Consider the following 15,575-nt stretch of genomic DNA (forward strand, 5'->3'; position numbering starts at 1 on the left):
TCTGCAGTGCCCTTCCCAGCCTGCTGGCACACTGGTCAGCAGATCCTCCTTTGCCATCTGGTTCTTCCTAACTGAGGTAACTCCTGGAATCCTGCAGAGCTGGAAGCGCCTTGGCCAGAGCCTGGCAGCTGTTCACCTCTGGGGCTTGAGAAACAAGCTGCTAAGACAATTTCTTGTCCCAATGTTTTATGATTTTTGGCCATTATTCAGGTACCACTCAGAGCCAACCTCTGTCAAGGAACATTCCATATGGAGAGGGGCACCCTTCCCAGCCAGGCTGGTGGGAGGCATCAGAGAATACAGCATTTATAAACCATTACATAATACAGGTTTTAAAGGAAACCAAGTGCCCAGCCACTAAACCAGGGTCACAGCCAGGCAGCACCTCTGAAATACCAACCCCAGGCTTAGAACAGAAATAGAGGGGGGAAATAGAATTAAAAATAGAAGAGGCAAGAAAAGGCAAGCATGTTCAGCCATGAGAGTAAGAAGATTAGCAAGATAAAAAGAGGAACAGATTAACAGAGATTAACACAACTTTATTGGAATTGGCTAGTACAGATTTCCTTCTACATCCCAGCAAGGATTGCCCCCCTTCCCTTCCCCAGCAGGAACAAGCCCTGGCCTTGCAGAATTTAACACAGCCCAAGTTTCCAGCACTCCCCCGTGAGCCCCCACACCCCCCTGCCCTCAGGGAGCCCCCTGCCCCTCACCACAGCAGGATGTGAAGGAGAACAGCCCCTTCAGGCCATGCCAAGAGCAGAGAAGAGGCCATCAAGCCCAGAAATGCACCAGAAGAGAGGCCAGGGGGCTGGGTGGGCTCCAAGCCCAACACCAGCAGCACCAGGGCTCAGCCTCAGGACACAGAGCCCCAGTGCCTGCTCTGGAACCAGGACACCCCAGCCAGTCCTCCCCAGGAAAAGGTAAGAGCAGCTCCCAGCTCAGCTCCTGCTCCCCTCAGCCTGCAGCACGTTCCCTTGGCAATGTCCCGCTCCTGGACACCGCGCTGGTCACTCTGCTCTGGACACAGCAGGGGACAAAGGCAGCTTTTCCACCCGGCTCCAGAGGCAGAGTGGAGGAGGTGGAGGCACAGGGGAGAGTTCCTGGGGTGAAACAAGCCCCGGCTGGGCAGTGACCAGCCTGCACAGCCAGCCTCTGCTGCACAGGACCCCCTCCCACAGCTGCTGGGGCTCACAGCCTCACCCAAGGGCTGGCCAAGGCTCCCAAAAGTGCTGTCACGCCTGGGCCCTGTCCCCAGCAGCCCCTCAGCAGCTGTAACCTGGCCCACAAAGTGATGCTGTCTGGGGAAGGACTGAGCAGGACAGAGAACTCCCTGTGAGCACCAACACAAGGGCAGAGAAGCTACACCTGCACCAGGAGCTACGGATCAGGGGCACAGTCACAGCCACCACAGCCCCAAATGTCTCTGGGGGACAGAACAGACCAACAGGAGGAACAGTGCAGGCCACAGGGGGCTGCTGTGGCTACTTCTTCTCCTGCTTCTGCTGCTGGTACCTCCTGAAGTGGGTCTGGATGGTGATGGCTGCCCTCTCAGAGGGGTCAGTGACCTTGCTCTCCTTGCTGGCATCAGGGGTCACATCACCTGGAGGGGCAAGACAGCATCACAGTGAGCACAGAGAGTGCCAGCAGCCCTGAACAGGCTCCAAGGAGCAGGGCAGGGCTCTGGCATCACCCCCATGGGGTCAGTGGCCTCCCCATTCCTCAGACAGGACAGCTGTCCTTGCTGCAGAGCTCACAGCATGAAACCACAACTCCAGCGGCTCACAGGGACACCTCCAGGGCAGAAGGAGCAGGGAACGGGAGGCAAAGCAAAGCCCAGCCTCCCTGGCAGTGCTAAGCCCTCTATTTACACAGCTCCACTCCCCGAAGGCCGCAGCTTCCCCACGTTTAATCACCACGTATGATGCTCACTTACTTTCGCACACACAAATAAGATTAGAAAGAAAGCCCGGCCCCGCGCAGCAATAAAGCTCTCACGCTGACAAATGGGAGCCCTCCCCACTCCTGCTTAATGTGGCATTAGGGAAGTATTGTGAAATTCAACAGGAACTGCATCAAAGCCACTCAGCAGTGCTCCTCTAAGCCAGTGTGTCACTGCTAAGCACCCCCCGAGCAGCCATCAGCAATCCTGGGGCCAGATGCTGCTGTACAAACTCACCGCTGCCACCTGAACCCATCTCCCTTCACTGCCGAAAAGAAACTGCAGGGTAAAAAGATAAAAGGATAAAAGGCTCCCCCTGCCCTGCCCTGCTCTGCCCTGCCAGCTGTGAATCCTGCCCAAGGGCAGAGGCTGAGGACAGGCACTGGCAGGGTGAGCAGCTCTGCACAACCCCACATGCCCGAGGGGCTCAGCCCCTGGCACCCCCAGATCTGCACCCATTTGCAGTGGAAGCCCCAGCCCAGCCCCCAGACAGGGCAGAGCAGCTGGGCCATGGGGAGGGATGGCACCCCCAGCCCCCACTGCCCGTTATCCGCTTGGATAACGAGAATAGAACGGCTCAAATCCTCTTTGCTGAGCGCTGCAGAGCCTTGGAGACAAGAGCAAAGAGAAGAGGGGGTGAATGCCAGGTGGTTTTCCCAGAACAAGGAGAAGGGGGCTGTTCTGTGGGACAGCATGACCCCACCTGAGTCAGTGGGGCAGGTTTCCTGGGATGAGCAGGGGTGTGCACAGACACACGTGTGGGGTTATTTATTCAGCCCTGCAGCACTGGGACCTTCACTGGCTGATGCTACACACAGTAACAAATATCTCATCATCAAATACCCCTTAATAATGTCACTGATTTGTGGAGGGAGAAGGATGTAGGTACTGCAATGCCTGCTCTTCTGCTGCATCCACAGTGGCAGCCATGAGTTCCACTCATTACTTGTGTTGATTGAGGGTTTTTATTGCCTCCCTGCCTGTTCCACACTCACCTTTCTCTCCAGAAAGCGAGTAGATGCTGTTGTGCCGGGAGTTCCTGCCTCTCTAGAAAGGCAGAGAAATAAAATAAAAGTCAGTTCTATCCCAGGCAGAGGCAGTGGGGACAGTCCCCTTCCATTCTCCATTCCCTTTAAGAAACTGGAACATGCTTACTGTTGCTCCCCTAAAGAGTACTGATTAATTAATCTGCATTTATGAAAAAACCTCCAAGGAGAGGCAGGAAATAGGTTTGCATCCAAACTCAGAGCTGTGAGAAGCTCCAGTCCATGGATGGATGTTGGCACAGGCTATCCTCACTGGATCTGCATTTCAGACCAGTAAGGAGACAGCCCCTACACCATGAGCCTGCAGCTCCTGGGCTGCCAGGTCATCCAGGGGATTCTTCCATTTCTAAAAATAAGCTTCTCTACAAATTCAACGTTTTCCAGCTTGCCAACACTTTCCAGCATATCCTGCCCTCCTGGCATTACATTTCCCCACTGCCTACACCTGCAGGCTGCCTGGCTCACAGCTGCCCTGGCATCCCTGGAGTCAGCTGTCCTGGCAGTGCCAGCAGCCCTCACCTGGCTGTCCTGGCAGTGCCAGCTGTCCTGGCAGTGCCAGCAGCCCTCACCTGGCTGTCCTGGCAGTGCCAGCTGTCCTGGCAGTGCCAGCAGCCCTCACCTGGCTGTCCTGGCAGTGCCAGCTGTCCTGGCAGTGCCAGCAGCCCTCACCTGGCTGTCCTGGCAGTGCCAGCAGCCCTCACCTGGCTGTCCTGGCAGTGCCAGCTGTCCTGGCAGTGCCAGCAGCCCTCACCTGGCTGTCCTGGCAGTGCCAGCAGCCCTCACCTGGCTGTCATGGCAGTGCCAGCAGCCCTCACCTCGCTGTCCCGGCTGGTGCGGCGGCTCTGGGACACGCACTGGATCTGCCAGGGCAGGGGCTGGTACACCAGGTAAGGCAGGGGCTCCTCACGGAACAGGTTGGTCCCCAGCTGCACACAGGGAAGGTTTTTCAGCAGGGAAGAGGAACAGGAGAGGAACAGGAAGAGCTGCTCAGCCACAGTCATCACCAGAAATCACAACCCTCCCCTGCCACTCGTGGCAACCCTGAGCCCGCGGAGCTCCCAGCCCTCCTGCCCAGGGTGCTTTAGGGGGCACAGGAGCCATTCCCAGCCCCAGGCAGGTGGGATAGCACTGCAGCAGTCAGGGCTCACCTGTCTGACCGCCCTCACCACGAAGAACAGCGCTGTCATCAGGGTGCCCAGCATGGCCGGGGTGCGCAGGCTCTGCAGCAGCACTGCTGGATCCAACAGCCAGCACTGAGATGTCCCTCCTCGGGCAGGCAGAGGCCAAGCCCCTTAATGAGCTTACAGCCCCTGCTCAGCTTGCTGAAGTAATCTGGCACTGCCCTTTTGCTCTTCTAATCGCGGAGTTTCTCCAGGGGAGGCAGCTCTGGCATTCCAGGAAAGGCAAATCCTCTGCTCCAAGCACAGGGAGCACAGCCCAGCCCAGCCTGACACACCTGCTCCGTGGGGAGCAGGGGCACAGTGCACACAGGAGGGTCCCACACTCCAGCTGGGATTTGGGGTGTCTCAGAACCGCCCTGAACACACTGACTGCCACCACAGCTCCTCCAGCAGCTCTTATCCTGCTCCAGAGGGAAAAGACACACGGGTGCAGCTCAGGCACAGCAGCAACTGGGGCAAAAAAGCCTGGTGGAGCTTTGTTTTCTTTTTAAGGACAAAACTACCAGCCTCCTTGTGCACAAGCAGCTGATGCACACCCTGCTCCCCCGTGCCTCAGCAGCCCCCCAGCTCCCACAGGCTGCTGCCAGGAGATGGGAACAAGTCATGGGAAGAGAGGAGCACGTCACCAACCCTCCCCAATTCCTGGTGAGAGCGTTACTCAGCCATCCCACAGCACCCAGCACGCTGCTGGGGCAGCTCCTGGCTGCTCCCAAAGCCATGGGAAATCAGCAGCCAATGCAGAGCGAGGCATTCTTCACAGATCCCAGGCTGCCAGAGCCAAGCCTTGCTCTCATTTTGTCGTTTTGGTTTTTAGCTTTCTTCTCTCTGCCTCTGCATTTGCTACCCTGCCCAGACACTTAAAAGAATAATGGTAACAAAGTCACAGCGAGCTTAAGTGGTCTTGGGAACTGCCAGAAACGACCTTGACAAGACAAAACATGAGGGAGCCCTGAGACAAGGGGAGATGTGAGAGGAAAGTACAGCTGGATATCCAGCTACAACAAAACAGAGTGACAACCATCACCATCACACAAAACAGGCTCATGTTGATTTAATTTATACAAAACCAGATACAGCTGCCATCCCAGGTTTTAACAGGAAAAAGGAGCGTGTTTCAAACCAAGTTATTGTTAAAAAAACTGGAATTTCCCTGCACCACTAATGCACACTTCTCCCCAAATACAGAATGGGCTCAGTGATATGGCTTTGGCCACAGCAACCTCAACTGTGGGGTCCCTTCTAAATCCCCTCACTGCAAGGACTGCCATGTGTCCTCTGAGTACCCAGTACACCAAAATCAAGAGCCCTACAGGAAGGGTTTTGTGCAATCCAACAGCAGATGGGATACCCGTGTGTTGATCCCTCCTTCCCTAGGAAGGAATAAGGCTGGTTGAGTAATTACAAAAAAGTTCTAGGAAAACATCAAGAAAAAAAATAAAATACATACATTCTTAAGAGTTTTAAAATTATGCTCATCAAAAATATATTTCTATTTGCACGTGCCAGGCTCATGGCAGCGTGGGAGCAGAGCAGGGGGCTCTGCCTCCCGCCACTGCCCACCCGAGGGGCTCACACAGCACGGGGGGTGCGGGGCAGCAGCTTCCCAGCTCCCCCAGCAGCTGTCTCAGGAGAATGGCTTTGAAGAAGGTTTCTCACAGATGGGCTCCCTTGAAGTGCAGAGTGTCCTCGGCAGCCAGAACGGGCGAGCGGCTCCACAGCTTTTTAAAGCATAAAATATTTAGAGTCAGCTCGGAGGAAATACTGACAAAGACAACCAAACACCGCGTTCCCATGAAAGGCTGACCCCCTCCCCGCTGGGTGGAGTGAAACCCCCGCCAGTTCCACGCATCCCAGCAGGCTGGGACACCCTCTGGATGTGGCTTTTCCAGAGGAACACCACAGCAGCTGGTGAGCAAAGCCATGAGCCTCTGTGTCACAGCTGAGCTGCTCATCCAGGAGCTGCTCATCCCAGCTCCTCGGCCGCTCCCCGGTGCTCCCACGGCCCTGCTCCCACAGGATCCCTGTGGAGCTGCAGCAGGAGCATGGAAAGAGCTCCCAGCTGCTCTGGGTCCCTCTCCCCAGGGCACAGAAGGACTCAGCACCCACAGGAGCTCCTCAGCCGTGCCTGCACCGGGCCCTGCCCGTGTCCCTGCCACCCCTGCTCCCGCTGCCACTGTCCCTGACGGGCACAGAGCTGCTCTGAGGCACAGCCTGGCATAAGAGGAGCGGGGAGGGCTCGTCCAGATCTCCCTCAGTTCCTACTGCTCCCACCCCAAATAAGCAGAACACTGCCCAAGAGCCAGAACGTGCCATTCCCTGATTTTATCCCCAGACTCCGCAGCCGTTCCGCTGCTCCCACGTGCCAGAGGCCACCTGACGTGGCCCACCTGCCACCAAGCATTTGCTGGGCATCAGGGCAGGCTCATTTCCTGACACATTTCCTCCAGCAGAGCCTCAGCTGGATTCACATCCTCCCCCTTGACCAGTTACTCAAAGTCCTCCGTGATTCACAGCTCTGCCTCGCCATCGCTGGAATACTGATGAGGGAAATGTTGATTTATTGAAGCCCTGATATGTCACCGCTGGATTAAACAGTCTATAAAGTATATTTGGACACATTACAGGATTAGAAGAATCCGCCTGGGAAGCTCTCTTCCTCCTTCCTCCACTCTGTTGCAAAAACACCCAGTCTCAAGGACGTGGCACACACACACACACACGATGGAGGTGCCTGGGTGGGCATCACCAAAACCCAGCCCATCATGGGGAGACTGCACAGGCCCCCCCAGCATCCCTGCAGAGAGAAACCCCACCTCTCAGTAGTGGTACACCTTGATCTCTCTGTTTTCATCCAGTCTCAGTTGGAGCAGGCTGGGGCTGCTGCCTGGGGGCTTCTGTGCCCGCGGGGAGAGGGGTCTGACAGGGGGGTGAAGGAAAAGCCTGGCCCACAGCAGGAACCAGCACAGGCAGGACAGGGACCAGTACTGAGCCAGCCCTGCACACACAGGCTGCATTAGCCTGCTGCCTCCCAGTCACATGGAATCAGAGGGGGATTAGGGAATTCAGAGGCACACCATGCTCAGGACAGCACAGAGGCCACGGGGATTTGCTGCTGATTACACCGAGCCCCAGCACAAGGCTGGTACCACACAGCCTGGGAGCACCCCTGCTCACAGCACAGACAGGTCTTGCTCTCTGGATCCAGCCCCATGCTACAAGATTCCTCAAAGCAGAGCTGGAGAGAGCTCTGGGGGAGCCCAGCCCTCCCTGCCCCACCACATCCCCACCCATCTCCAGGTGCCCTCACCTCCTCCCAGGCTGCTCAGCAGAGCCTGCCCCTGGCCAAGGGCTCCACCCACGGCACCAGAAGCAGCCCTGCAATGCCAGATCCCCCTTCTTGCCCACTCCATCCTCCATTCTGCACTGTTTGGCCCATATTTTTAAATCCTCACATTCCCAGCTCAAGCTGCTCCTTTACAGCTGAGCAGCATCGCTAAAGAGCATCACAACTCAACCAGGGGAACTTCCTCAGTCAAGTACAGCTCAGAGAGCAGCACACAGATCACTCCTGCTCCATCTGCTAAACACCACATTCCTCTGCAGAATCACTGGAATAGAGGCCAAGGCCTCGAAATTGCTGCTCAGTTCTTCATTTCACACCCCTCCTGCCACCCTCCTCCTTCTGCAGGAAGCTGGAATGCAATTAAAGACCAGACCCAGGTAAAAGATACACTTTGGACTCCTTCTTGAAGCCTTTCAGCCATTTCTTGCTGCTCTCAATCATCCCCTCAATATTCCTCTTCTCTGGCTCACTGAGTTTGGAATGCTGGAAGAGCCGGATTTGTTCACTGCAGCAGCGAGAGAGAGAGAGAGGGTAAGTGGGGAAAAAAGAGGTCTGGGAAGAAATTATCCCAGAGATGAGAAAGTGATGGGCTGCTGGAGAAAAAAACACTTCCTCTAATATATATACACTGATAGTTTACCTTTTCTCCTTAATTAGTAGTTCATAGTAATTATCAAATTGTTATCTACTTGTTACGTGGTAAATGACCCAAGTGAAACATCTCAAGGAAGAAGGCCCTTACTCTGCAGGGACATATCCCAGCTTGCTGTCCAGAGGCTCAGGACTCCCACTGAGTGACGAGAACCCACCTGGAAAACAGACATTAAACACAGAGCCCACAGAGCCCAGGGATCTGGCTGTGCTGGCTGCCCCTGCCAGGACTCCGGGGAAGCAGATGGAGATCCCTACGTGCCACTGGCAGGGGGCTGCTCCTCTTTTGCTGCTTCCCTGGGTGTGTTTTAGAGAGCAGGATGACAGGAGCAGCCACATGCTGCACTTCTGGAGTGAGCTTCTCATCCCTCACCCCCTTGGCACCCGTCCCAGCAGCAGCACCCACCCTTGCCAGCCCTGGAAGCCTGAGACAAAAGCAGAAGTTGCAGGCAGCAAAGCGGGTGGAACAAGGCCAGGAGACTCACCTGGGAAATACCTGTGCCATTTCTCTGCCAGCATGTTGTCCACTGACTGCCCTGAGCTGGAGTAAGTGGAGCTGAGCCCGCTGCTCCGGGCCCACTGGTCCAGGGGGGACACCCTGGGGGGGTTCCCCAGGGAGCTGCCCCCCCTCAGGCCTCCCAAGGAGGGATATGTGGGAAGGAGGACGCCCTCACGGGCTGTGGAGGTGAGGAGAGGAGACTGGTGATGGCTCAGGGAGTCCAGGAGCCCCAGGACCCCGTTCAGCTCACTGGTGATGCTCTGCACCGAGTCCCTCAGGTGCTGGATCTTGTCCTGCTGCAGCACGGGCCAGAAATCCGTTCTCAAGTCAGCTGAAGGAAGAAAGGGGAAGAAAGGGATCACAGACAAGGCCTAACACGAGCAGCCTCCTGTCTGCCTGCCCTTCTTCCCCCAGCACAACTCCAGTCACAGCCAACCAAAGCCCAAGAAAAAGCACGAGCAGCAGAGAGGGAATTGCAGCAGCTCTTCCTGCCATGGATGTGAGGAAGAGGAAGCCCAGACTCCTGCAGAAGAGCAGTACAGATCTGCAGGATCTGAGGGAAATCAGAGATTTTATAATCCACAGAGATTTAAAAGGCAGGTTCACTCACAGATCCCATCCCTCTTATCTGCCACTACAGGCAGGAAGCAAGTTTTCACAATCAGGTGTGGTACACAGAGCGGTCCCAGACCTGCCTTGGACACAGCTGAGCACAAATGAGAACAGGGAAATCAGAGAGATGAGAGGGAAAGGCAGAACAAGCTCAGAGCCTCACATGTTGGGCACTTACCTCTAGACTGGCCCAGATTCACACTGGACATGCTGTTTGTGTCCTCAGAGGTGCTCAGATCAAAAGTCACCACCTTCTTGCAGGCAGAACTCTTCAGTGTATCTTCATCTGAGAGCTGGTCAGGAGGAGGAAAACAATGCCAGTAAATCCTGCTGTATCATCCCAGCAACATAAGAGCTACTGGAAATCTGCCTACAGCTTGTCTAGAGAGCTGGACTGCAGTCAGGCACAGGTCAAGTGAAGGCAAACTTGTCCTCAGCCCCTGACAGCGAAATCTCAATGTCCAGAGACTGCTCTGGCTCTGGAAGTGCAAGAGGCCAAAGCCAGCAGCCACATGAACCAGCCCTTCCTGCAGGAGTCACCGTGGCTTGTGCTGTGAATATCCTCACAGCTCTTGCAGGGCTGGGTTCTCTGCCCAGGACCACGAGTTTGACCATCAAAGCTCTGGTTCTCTTGCATCAGCTGCTCCCAGGCACAGCCAGAGATTCCAGGGTTTGCCCTGGCCAGAAGAGCAGGCTCCATCCCAGCTCACACAAGGTGAAATGCCCTTGTTTTCTCCAGGTTCAATCCATGCAGTTTTCTCCAGGTTCAATCCAAGCTGCTCTCTACAGCCACACACTCAGCAGTGTGGTGCTCTCACAGAAAGTGGCTCCAAAACCCACAAACACCAGCTGAACACCACGAGCCCCTCACAGCCCCCTGCCTGGGGGAGGAGGCCAAGAGCTGTGGGCAGGGGGCATGCAGCTGGAGTTTACCTCCTCCAGCAGCGAGGACTCCAGCTGGCTGAGCTTCTCCTCCTTCTTCTTCAGCAGCACCTGTCCTTTCTGCATGGCTGACTTCATCCTGTCCAGCTCCTTAGCCTCCTGCACAGACCAACAGCCATGCTGAGGAGGGACATTCAACAGGAATGACAGGAAATGATCCCCACAGCAGCTGGCGTGACTTTCATCACCTCCTCCTGCCCAGCACGGGGAGTGCTGCTGCAGTGAAATCGCTCCCAAGCCCTCAGGAGTGTGGGAAGGGGGACAGTGAGCAGAGCACGTGGCTCAAAGCAGATTCAACCCAAGGAAAAGGAGGTTCCACTTCCAACCCCACAACCAGGGGCTCACCAAGAGGACCACGAGCCAGGAGCTGAAAGCAGGGCTGGGGGAAACAGCCGAGCACAGGCTTACCTCCTCCAGGTTGTGCTGCATTCCCTGCAGGAGCTGGGAGCTGTCAGGACCCTGCACATCCTCCTGGGCCCTGTGCAGCTGCTGGTGCCACTGCAGGCTGGCAGCCCGGAGCGCCGAGTGCCGCTGGCGCAGGGAGCGGCTCTGGCGCAGCAGGAACTCCTTGGCGCTGCGCAGGGACTGCCCCTCGGCAGAGAGGTAACTCCGGACCCTGCGGGGAACAGGCAGGGCTGGCCTGGCTCCCTGTGCTGCTGCACACCCCACACAGCACCCCAAAAAAGGCTGCTCGCTGCCCGCTGTGCGAGCCCAAGGCAGGGGAGGCAGAGCGGAAAGCTCTCCTGGCACGTGGACGCTCACCGATCGAACTGCAGGACGCTCTCCTCGGGGCTCTGAGAGGCTGGGGAGGGCTCTCTGGACGAGTGCTGAGAGGGTGACACAGTGCAAACACTGAGAAATAGGTATGGGGGAAACAGAAGCCCAGGGCCCCCTAAAGATCCAGTGAGGAGCAAAAGCTTGGAATGACATCGCCATGGCACTGCCCAGATCCAAAGACAGCACCAGGGTGCTCTTGATGTGACTTCTGAAGGTAACAATGATGTTTCTATCCTGAAACGAGCCCTGCTTTTGATTTGAGTATCCCACACTCTCTCCACCCACTAATAATAGACAGACATCTGCAAATACTACTGAACACACCAGCAAAGAGAAATCCATCTCTGCATCTCAAATGACTTCACACAAATGCCAGGATTTTCAAGGGAGTTTCATTCTCAGATCTCACAAGGCAAACACCTTCACAGGCTGCTTTACTCACAGCTTGAGGAGCTTCTCTCAGGTCTTCAACACGGAGCTCAGCTTTCTTTCTTGGAGATTCCACACTTTCTTCTGCCTCCAGTTCTTTCAGAGCCTCCTGTTTGCTCCTGATTGCTTCCTCCAGCTCTCTGCCACAGGAAAATGCAACAGCAGAGGCACTTGATTAACCTGCAGTGGTGTCCAGAGTGGCTCCAGATTCCAGCAGGGAGAGTGCCACAGGTGTGCAGAACAGCACCAGGGCTGGGGCTGTGGTGTTACACCGAGTGTAAGCCCTGGCTGGGCAGGGAAACTGCTTCCCACCCTTCCTCAGCAGCTCAGCCACCTCAGGAGAAGCTCTCTGCATTTCAGTGCCCCTCTCACAGCACCTCATCCAAGGCAGGAGTGGAGGACACACACAAACCTGTCATGCAGAGCTGAAGGAGCAAATCCAGATTCACACCCTGAGTTAATAAATCTGGAACCAGCCCCAGCAGCTCTGTGTCCTCCATGGTTCACCTCAGGGAAGGAACACGGCCCACCACGGAGCTCAGAGGTCAGGGAGAGGCCCAGGCTGGGTTACAGAGGTTTGTCAGGGCCACAGGGCAGATGTTTTGGTGTCAGAGGGAGCTCCTCACACTCACCCAATGCGTTTCTGCAGCCTCTGGCTCCGGCTCTGCAGCAAGTCCACCTGGGCCTCCAGCTCAGCCTTCTGGTCCTGCAGCTCCTCCAGGGACCTGCGCAGCTGCCGGACGGACTCCAGGAGGCTGGAATGCTCCTTCCTGCTCTCCTCCAGCCGCAGCTGAGAGGCTAGAGCAGCTTCCTGGAGGAAAACCACCAAATCCCTCACAGTCATCTCCCCAGGAGTGAAACAAGGGGCTCACAGGGTCCCAGAGCTACACAACCACACACCAATGCTGGGAGGACAGGGCTGAGAGCTCAGAACTAACCCACCTCCCAGCTCTTTGTTTTCCTAAAGCCCCAGTCCCGAGGTGCTGCCCTCAGCCCCTCTCCAGAGCCCAGGTGTCCGTACCTCTCTTTCCAGCTGCATCCGTCCGTCCTCATCCAGCAGCAGCTGCCTCCTCCTCTGCAGGGACTCCTCCTGTGGCAGGGGAGAGGGCAGTGTCAGAGCCAGGACACTGCTGATGCTGAGCAGCACCTCAGGCCTGAGTCTCAAGACCAAAATACACGAGGACTGTTGTTTGGATTTGCTTTATGACTCCTCACAGCCACTCTCTGCCCCCCAAACCTAGAGCTCGAACTTTCACCGGCACCAGGAATGCTCAGCCCTGCTCTGACTGGTGACACAGTTTTAGCTGTAAGTGGGATGGCAGCAGAAGCCCTGGCTGAGCTTTCCTGAACACTTCCCCCTGAGGAAGCAGCCAAAGGACTGGCACAGATCAGGGGAGCTCCGTGGGCCCGGCTCACCTGGCTGAGGAGCTGCTCCGATCTGGCTTGGATGTTTTTCATGCGGATTTCAAGCTCTCTCTCTGAATCCTGAAGCTTCCTTTCCTGCACAGGGAGCTGAGTTAAAGAGAAAGGCACGAGCTCCTCCCTCACCAGGGGAACACAAACTGGGAAGCGTGATCTGCCACTCGAGTCTGTCCCCCTGGGCTGTGCAGGGTGGCAGGGGACAAGCTGTGGAGCCTCCAGGCCATCCCTCAGGAGTCCCAGGGGCCAGAGGCAGAGCCTGCTGCTCACCTTCTCCCTGTGCCTGTGCTGCAGGGCAGTCAGCCTCCCCTCCAGCTCTGCCTGCAGCCCCTTCAGGTCGGCGTCGTGGAGCTGCCGCAGCCGCGCCGCCTCGCTCCGCAGCCCCTCCAGCAGCTCCGACCTCTGCTTCCGCTCCTGCCCGGCCCAGGGACACAGGGAAACACCTCTGAGAGGCACAGGGCTCCCCAGCAATGCACACACGCTCAGCACTCACTGGAAACCCGGCCCATCCCAGCCCCACCGCCGGTACCTCCTCCTGGTACTGCTCCTGGACCCTGGCCAGGGCCTCCCGGTGCTCCTCCCTCATCCTCTCCATCCTCCTCTCGTGCTCTTTTTCCACTTCCCGGCGTTTGTCGCTCATCAGCTCGCTGAGCTGCAGGGGTGGCAGGGAAAGAGGTTTCCCTGAGCTGCAGCACTGCACCGGAGTGGCCTCCCTAAAATCAGCCTCCCACCCGGGCCCAGAGTGGGGTCAGGGATACCCACCCAGGGGTCAGGGATTGTGTCCTGGAGGTGACACTGAGGGATGTCCTGCCCTGAAGGCAGGGCTGTCATGGGCAGGGGATGTGGGCTCTCAGAGCTCACCCCACGCCTGAGGGGAGCGAGGAGCCCTCAGCACAAAACCAACGCTCACCTCACGCTCGTATTCCTTCACTTTAAGGGCTTTTTGCTGCACTTTCTGATCTGCCCTCTGCAGCTCCTCACGCAGCTGGGCCTCCTGGCTGCTCTGTGCCTCTGCCAGCTGGGCTTGCAGGCTGGAAATGACCTGCCAGGAGAGCCACCCACAGAGACTTGTCAGCCTTTCCACAGGATCCGTTCCATGCCCTCGACAGAGCACGGCACAGCCTCACCACCCCCCGCCTGGAGCACGGCCAAACACTGAGCCAGACCAGAACCACAGCCAGGGAGGGGAAAAGAATTAATGCCACCATCCCTGGCCACCTTTGGTGACAGCATGAGGAAAAATAAAACCCAACGATTTACGTTGTAAGGACACCATCCTCACCTGGTGGTGCTTCTCTTCTGCTGCAGACTTCAGCTGCTGGAGCTCATTGGCAAACTGTTCTTCCAGCTCCTCTGCTGCCTATGGAAACACAAAACAGTCTGCTGGGAAACCTCTGCCTGTGGGGACAAGGTGCATGTGCAATTAAATTCTAAATCATCAGAAAGCACAGCAGTAACCCCCCCCTTCCAAACGGGATCACTACAAGGTGATTTGTGCCTTTGCTCTCTCTGTGCTGTCCCTCCCAGGGGATCTGGATGGATCTGTCATGGAGGGACTGGAAACTGGAGCCCATTCCATGGCTCCCCAGGTCCCTGCAGGACTAAGGCAGCAGCCCAAGAGGTGTTGGGAGCTGATAAAGTGGCTCAGTTTAGTTCTGATCTGATAACAGGGCTGGTTTAGGCCAGACACCCAGAGATCCTTATCTTGTCTTCAGATGCAGAGTGGCCATTGAAATAATCATTGGTTAATCACCACTGTAACAACAACTGGGGGAGTTCTCCTGCCCAGCCCAGCTGGCACCTGCCCTTGGTGCTGTGAGTGAGCTGTCACTGAAGCCCTGCAGGTGTGAGCCAGCCCCGACACTTGGCACTGCCAGCCAGGCCAGCAGGAACAGCTCCAGGCTGGCCCTGCCTGGCAATGAAGATCTCACCTTCCTCTTCTCCCTGTCTAACCTCTCCCTGAGCTCGCTCAGGAACTGCTCCTTCTCTTGTTCCAGCTCGCTCATCTCCTTCTGCCTGGCTTCCTCCACTGCCAGCTTCATTTCCTCCAAGGCAAGCTGCTGCTTCCTCTCCAGGCTCTCCTTCTCCACCAGCTGCTGGGATTCCCACTCTTCCCTCAGCTTCTGCAGCGTGGCCTCCTGCTCTGCCCTGGCAGGTTTGGAACAAGAGCACAGCAATCAGATCCAGCACTGGACACTCGGGGCTCGGAGCTGCTGGGGCCAGGGAGGCTCAGGGGCTCCCTCTGAGCAGCTGCTGGGGATGTGCCTGACCCTTCCCCCCAGAGCAGCACTTCATATCCCCAGGAACAGCAGCAGAACCTCTCACCTCATCCTCTCCTCCTCTGCCTCCATCTCTGAGGCAATCTGGGCTCGCAGCTTTTCCAGTCTCTTGGCTTTTTCCTCTCTGACAAGCAGCTCTTCCTCTTCCTGCTCAGATTTCGCCAAATCTTCTTCTGGGGTGCTGAGACAGAAAATAAAAAGGAAGAAAATAGGTTCAGGAGGCTCAAATATCTCCCAGTCCCCTCTCCAAGGGCTTCAGCTCAGCTGGGGATCTCACTGGCTGTGGTGACATGCATTTCCTCCCCACAGCTGCAGGACCTGCTGCTGCCAGCCCCAGCACCAAACCTGAGCAGTGTGGGTTTAAAACTTGCTGTATCATCATAGCTTACACTTCTTTTTGGTTGTTTTTGTTTTTGTTTTGCAGGTAAGTGAGATCAACTCTCATTAAATGGATG

At 56.5% G+C, this 15,575-nt stretch overlaps 2 protein-coding genes across 11 annotated transcripts in view; both read right to left on the reverse strand.

Moving 5' to 3' along the window:
- Positions 1-518: 518 nt before the first annotated feature.
- Positions 519-5,119, reverse strand: LOC147649498 (uncharacterized). Of its 2 annotated transcripts, XM_086861118.1 has the most exons (4): positions 4,137-5,119; positions 3,804-3,914; positions 2,938-2,989; positions 519-1,603 (listed from the first exon to the last, which is right to left on the reverse strand). In XM_086861118.1, exons 1-4 carry the CDS (start codon positions 4,188-4,190, stop codon positions 1,485-1,487), a joined length of 336 nt encoding a protein of 111 aa, XP_086717244.1. In that variant the 5' UTR covers positions 4,191-5,119; the 3' UTR covers positions 519-1,484. The 2 variants fall into 2 exon arrangements, with proteins under 2 accessions (XP_086717244.1, XP_086717243.1); XM_086861117.1 differs by lacking the exon at positions 4,137-5,119 and having other exon boundaries at positions 3,804-4,081.
- Positions 5,120-5,204: 85 nt separating this feature from the next.
- The window catches only part of CEP164 (centrosomal protein 164), a 30,065-nt gene continuing 19,694 nt past the window's right edge, over positions 5,205-15,575 (reverse strand). For 6 of the 9 annotated variants that reach the window (XM_086861107.1, XM_086861106.1, XM_086861102.1 and 3 more), the window contains 19 exons: positions 15,167-15,301; positions 14,773-14,989; positions 14,124-14,201; positions 13,752-13,883; positions 13,371-13,493; positions 13,112-13,255; positions 12,839-12,922; positions 12,444-12,512; positions 12,055-12,233; positions 11,436-11,562; positions 10,979-11,043; positions 10,625-10,832; positions 10,208-10,315; positions 9,453-9,567; positions 8,649-8,993; positions 8,255-8,321; positions 7,901-8,017; positions 6,983-7,085; positions 5,205-5,887 (listed from right to left, as the gene is read on the reverse strand). In XM_086861107.1, the coding sequence (XP_086717233.1) occupies positions 6,986-7,085; positions 7,901-8,017; positions 8,255-8,321; positions 8,649-8,993; positions 9,453-9,567; positions 10,208-10,315; positions 10,625-10,832; positions 10,979-11,043; positions 11,436-11,562; positions 12,055-12,233; positions 12,444-12,512; positions 12,839-12,922; positions 13,112-13,255; positions 13,371-13,493; positions 13,752-13,883; positions 14,124-14,201; positions 14,773-14,989; positions 15,167-15,301 (2,413 nt within the window). In that variant the 3' untranslated portion in view covers positions 5,205-5,887; positions 6,983-6,985. Of the gene's footprint in view, positions 6,840-6,982; positions 7,086-7,900; positions 8,018-8,254; positions 8,322-8,648; positions 8,994-9,452; positions 9,568-10,207; positions 10,316-10,624; positions 10,833-10,978; positions 11,044-11,435; positions 11,563-12,054; positions 12,234-12,443; positions 12,513-12,838; positions 12,923-13,111; positions 13,256-13,370; positions 13,494-13,751; positions 13,884-14,123; positions 14,202-14,772; positions 14,990-15,166; positions 15,302-15,575 lie in introns of all 9 variants that reach the window. The other 3 variants (XM_086861101.1, XM_086861109.1, XM_086861108.1) reach the window with 2 other exon arrangements.

The sequence above is a fragment of the Cyanistes caeruleus genome, chromosome 23, assembly GCF_971803275.1.
Source record: "Cyanistes caeruleus chromosome 23, bCyaCae1.hap1.1, whole genome shotgun sequence".
Classification (NCBI taxonomy): domain Eukaryota; kingdom Metazoa; phylum Chordata; class Aves; order Passeriformes; family Paridae; genus Cyanistes; species Cyanistes caeruleus.

Bases quoted from the DNA above. Each gene is read 5' to 3' on its own strand.
- LOC147649498 (XM_086861117.1), bottom strand. From the start codon at position 3,989: ATGACTGTGGCTGAGCAGCTCTTCCTGTTCCTCTCCTGTTCCTCTTCC. The intron at 2,990-3,803 runs GTGAGGGCTGCT...CTGCCTTTCTAG, and splicing joins GCACCAGCCGGGACAGCGAG to AGAGGCAGGAACTCCCGGCA. The intron at 1,604-2,937 runs GTGAGTGTGGAA...TTGCCCCTCCAG, and splicing joins CTCGCTTTCTGGAGAGAAAG to GTGATGTGACCCCTGATGCC.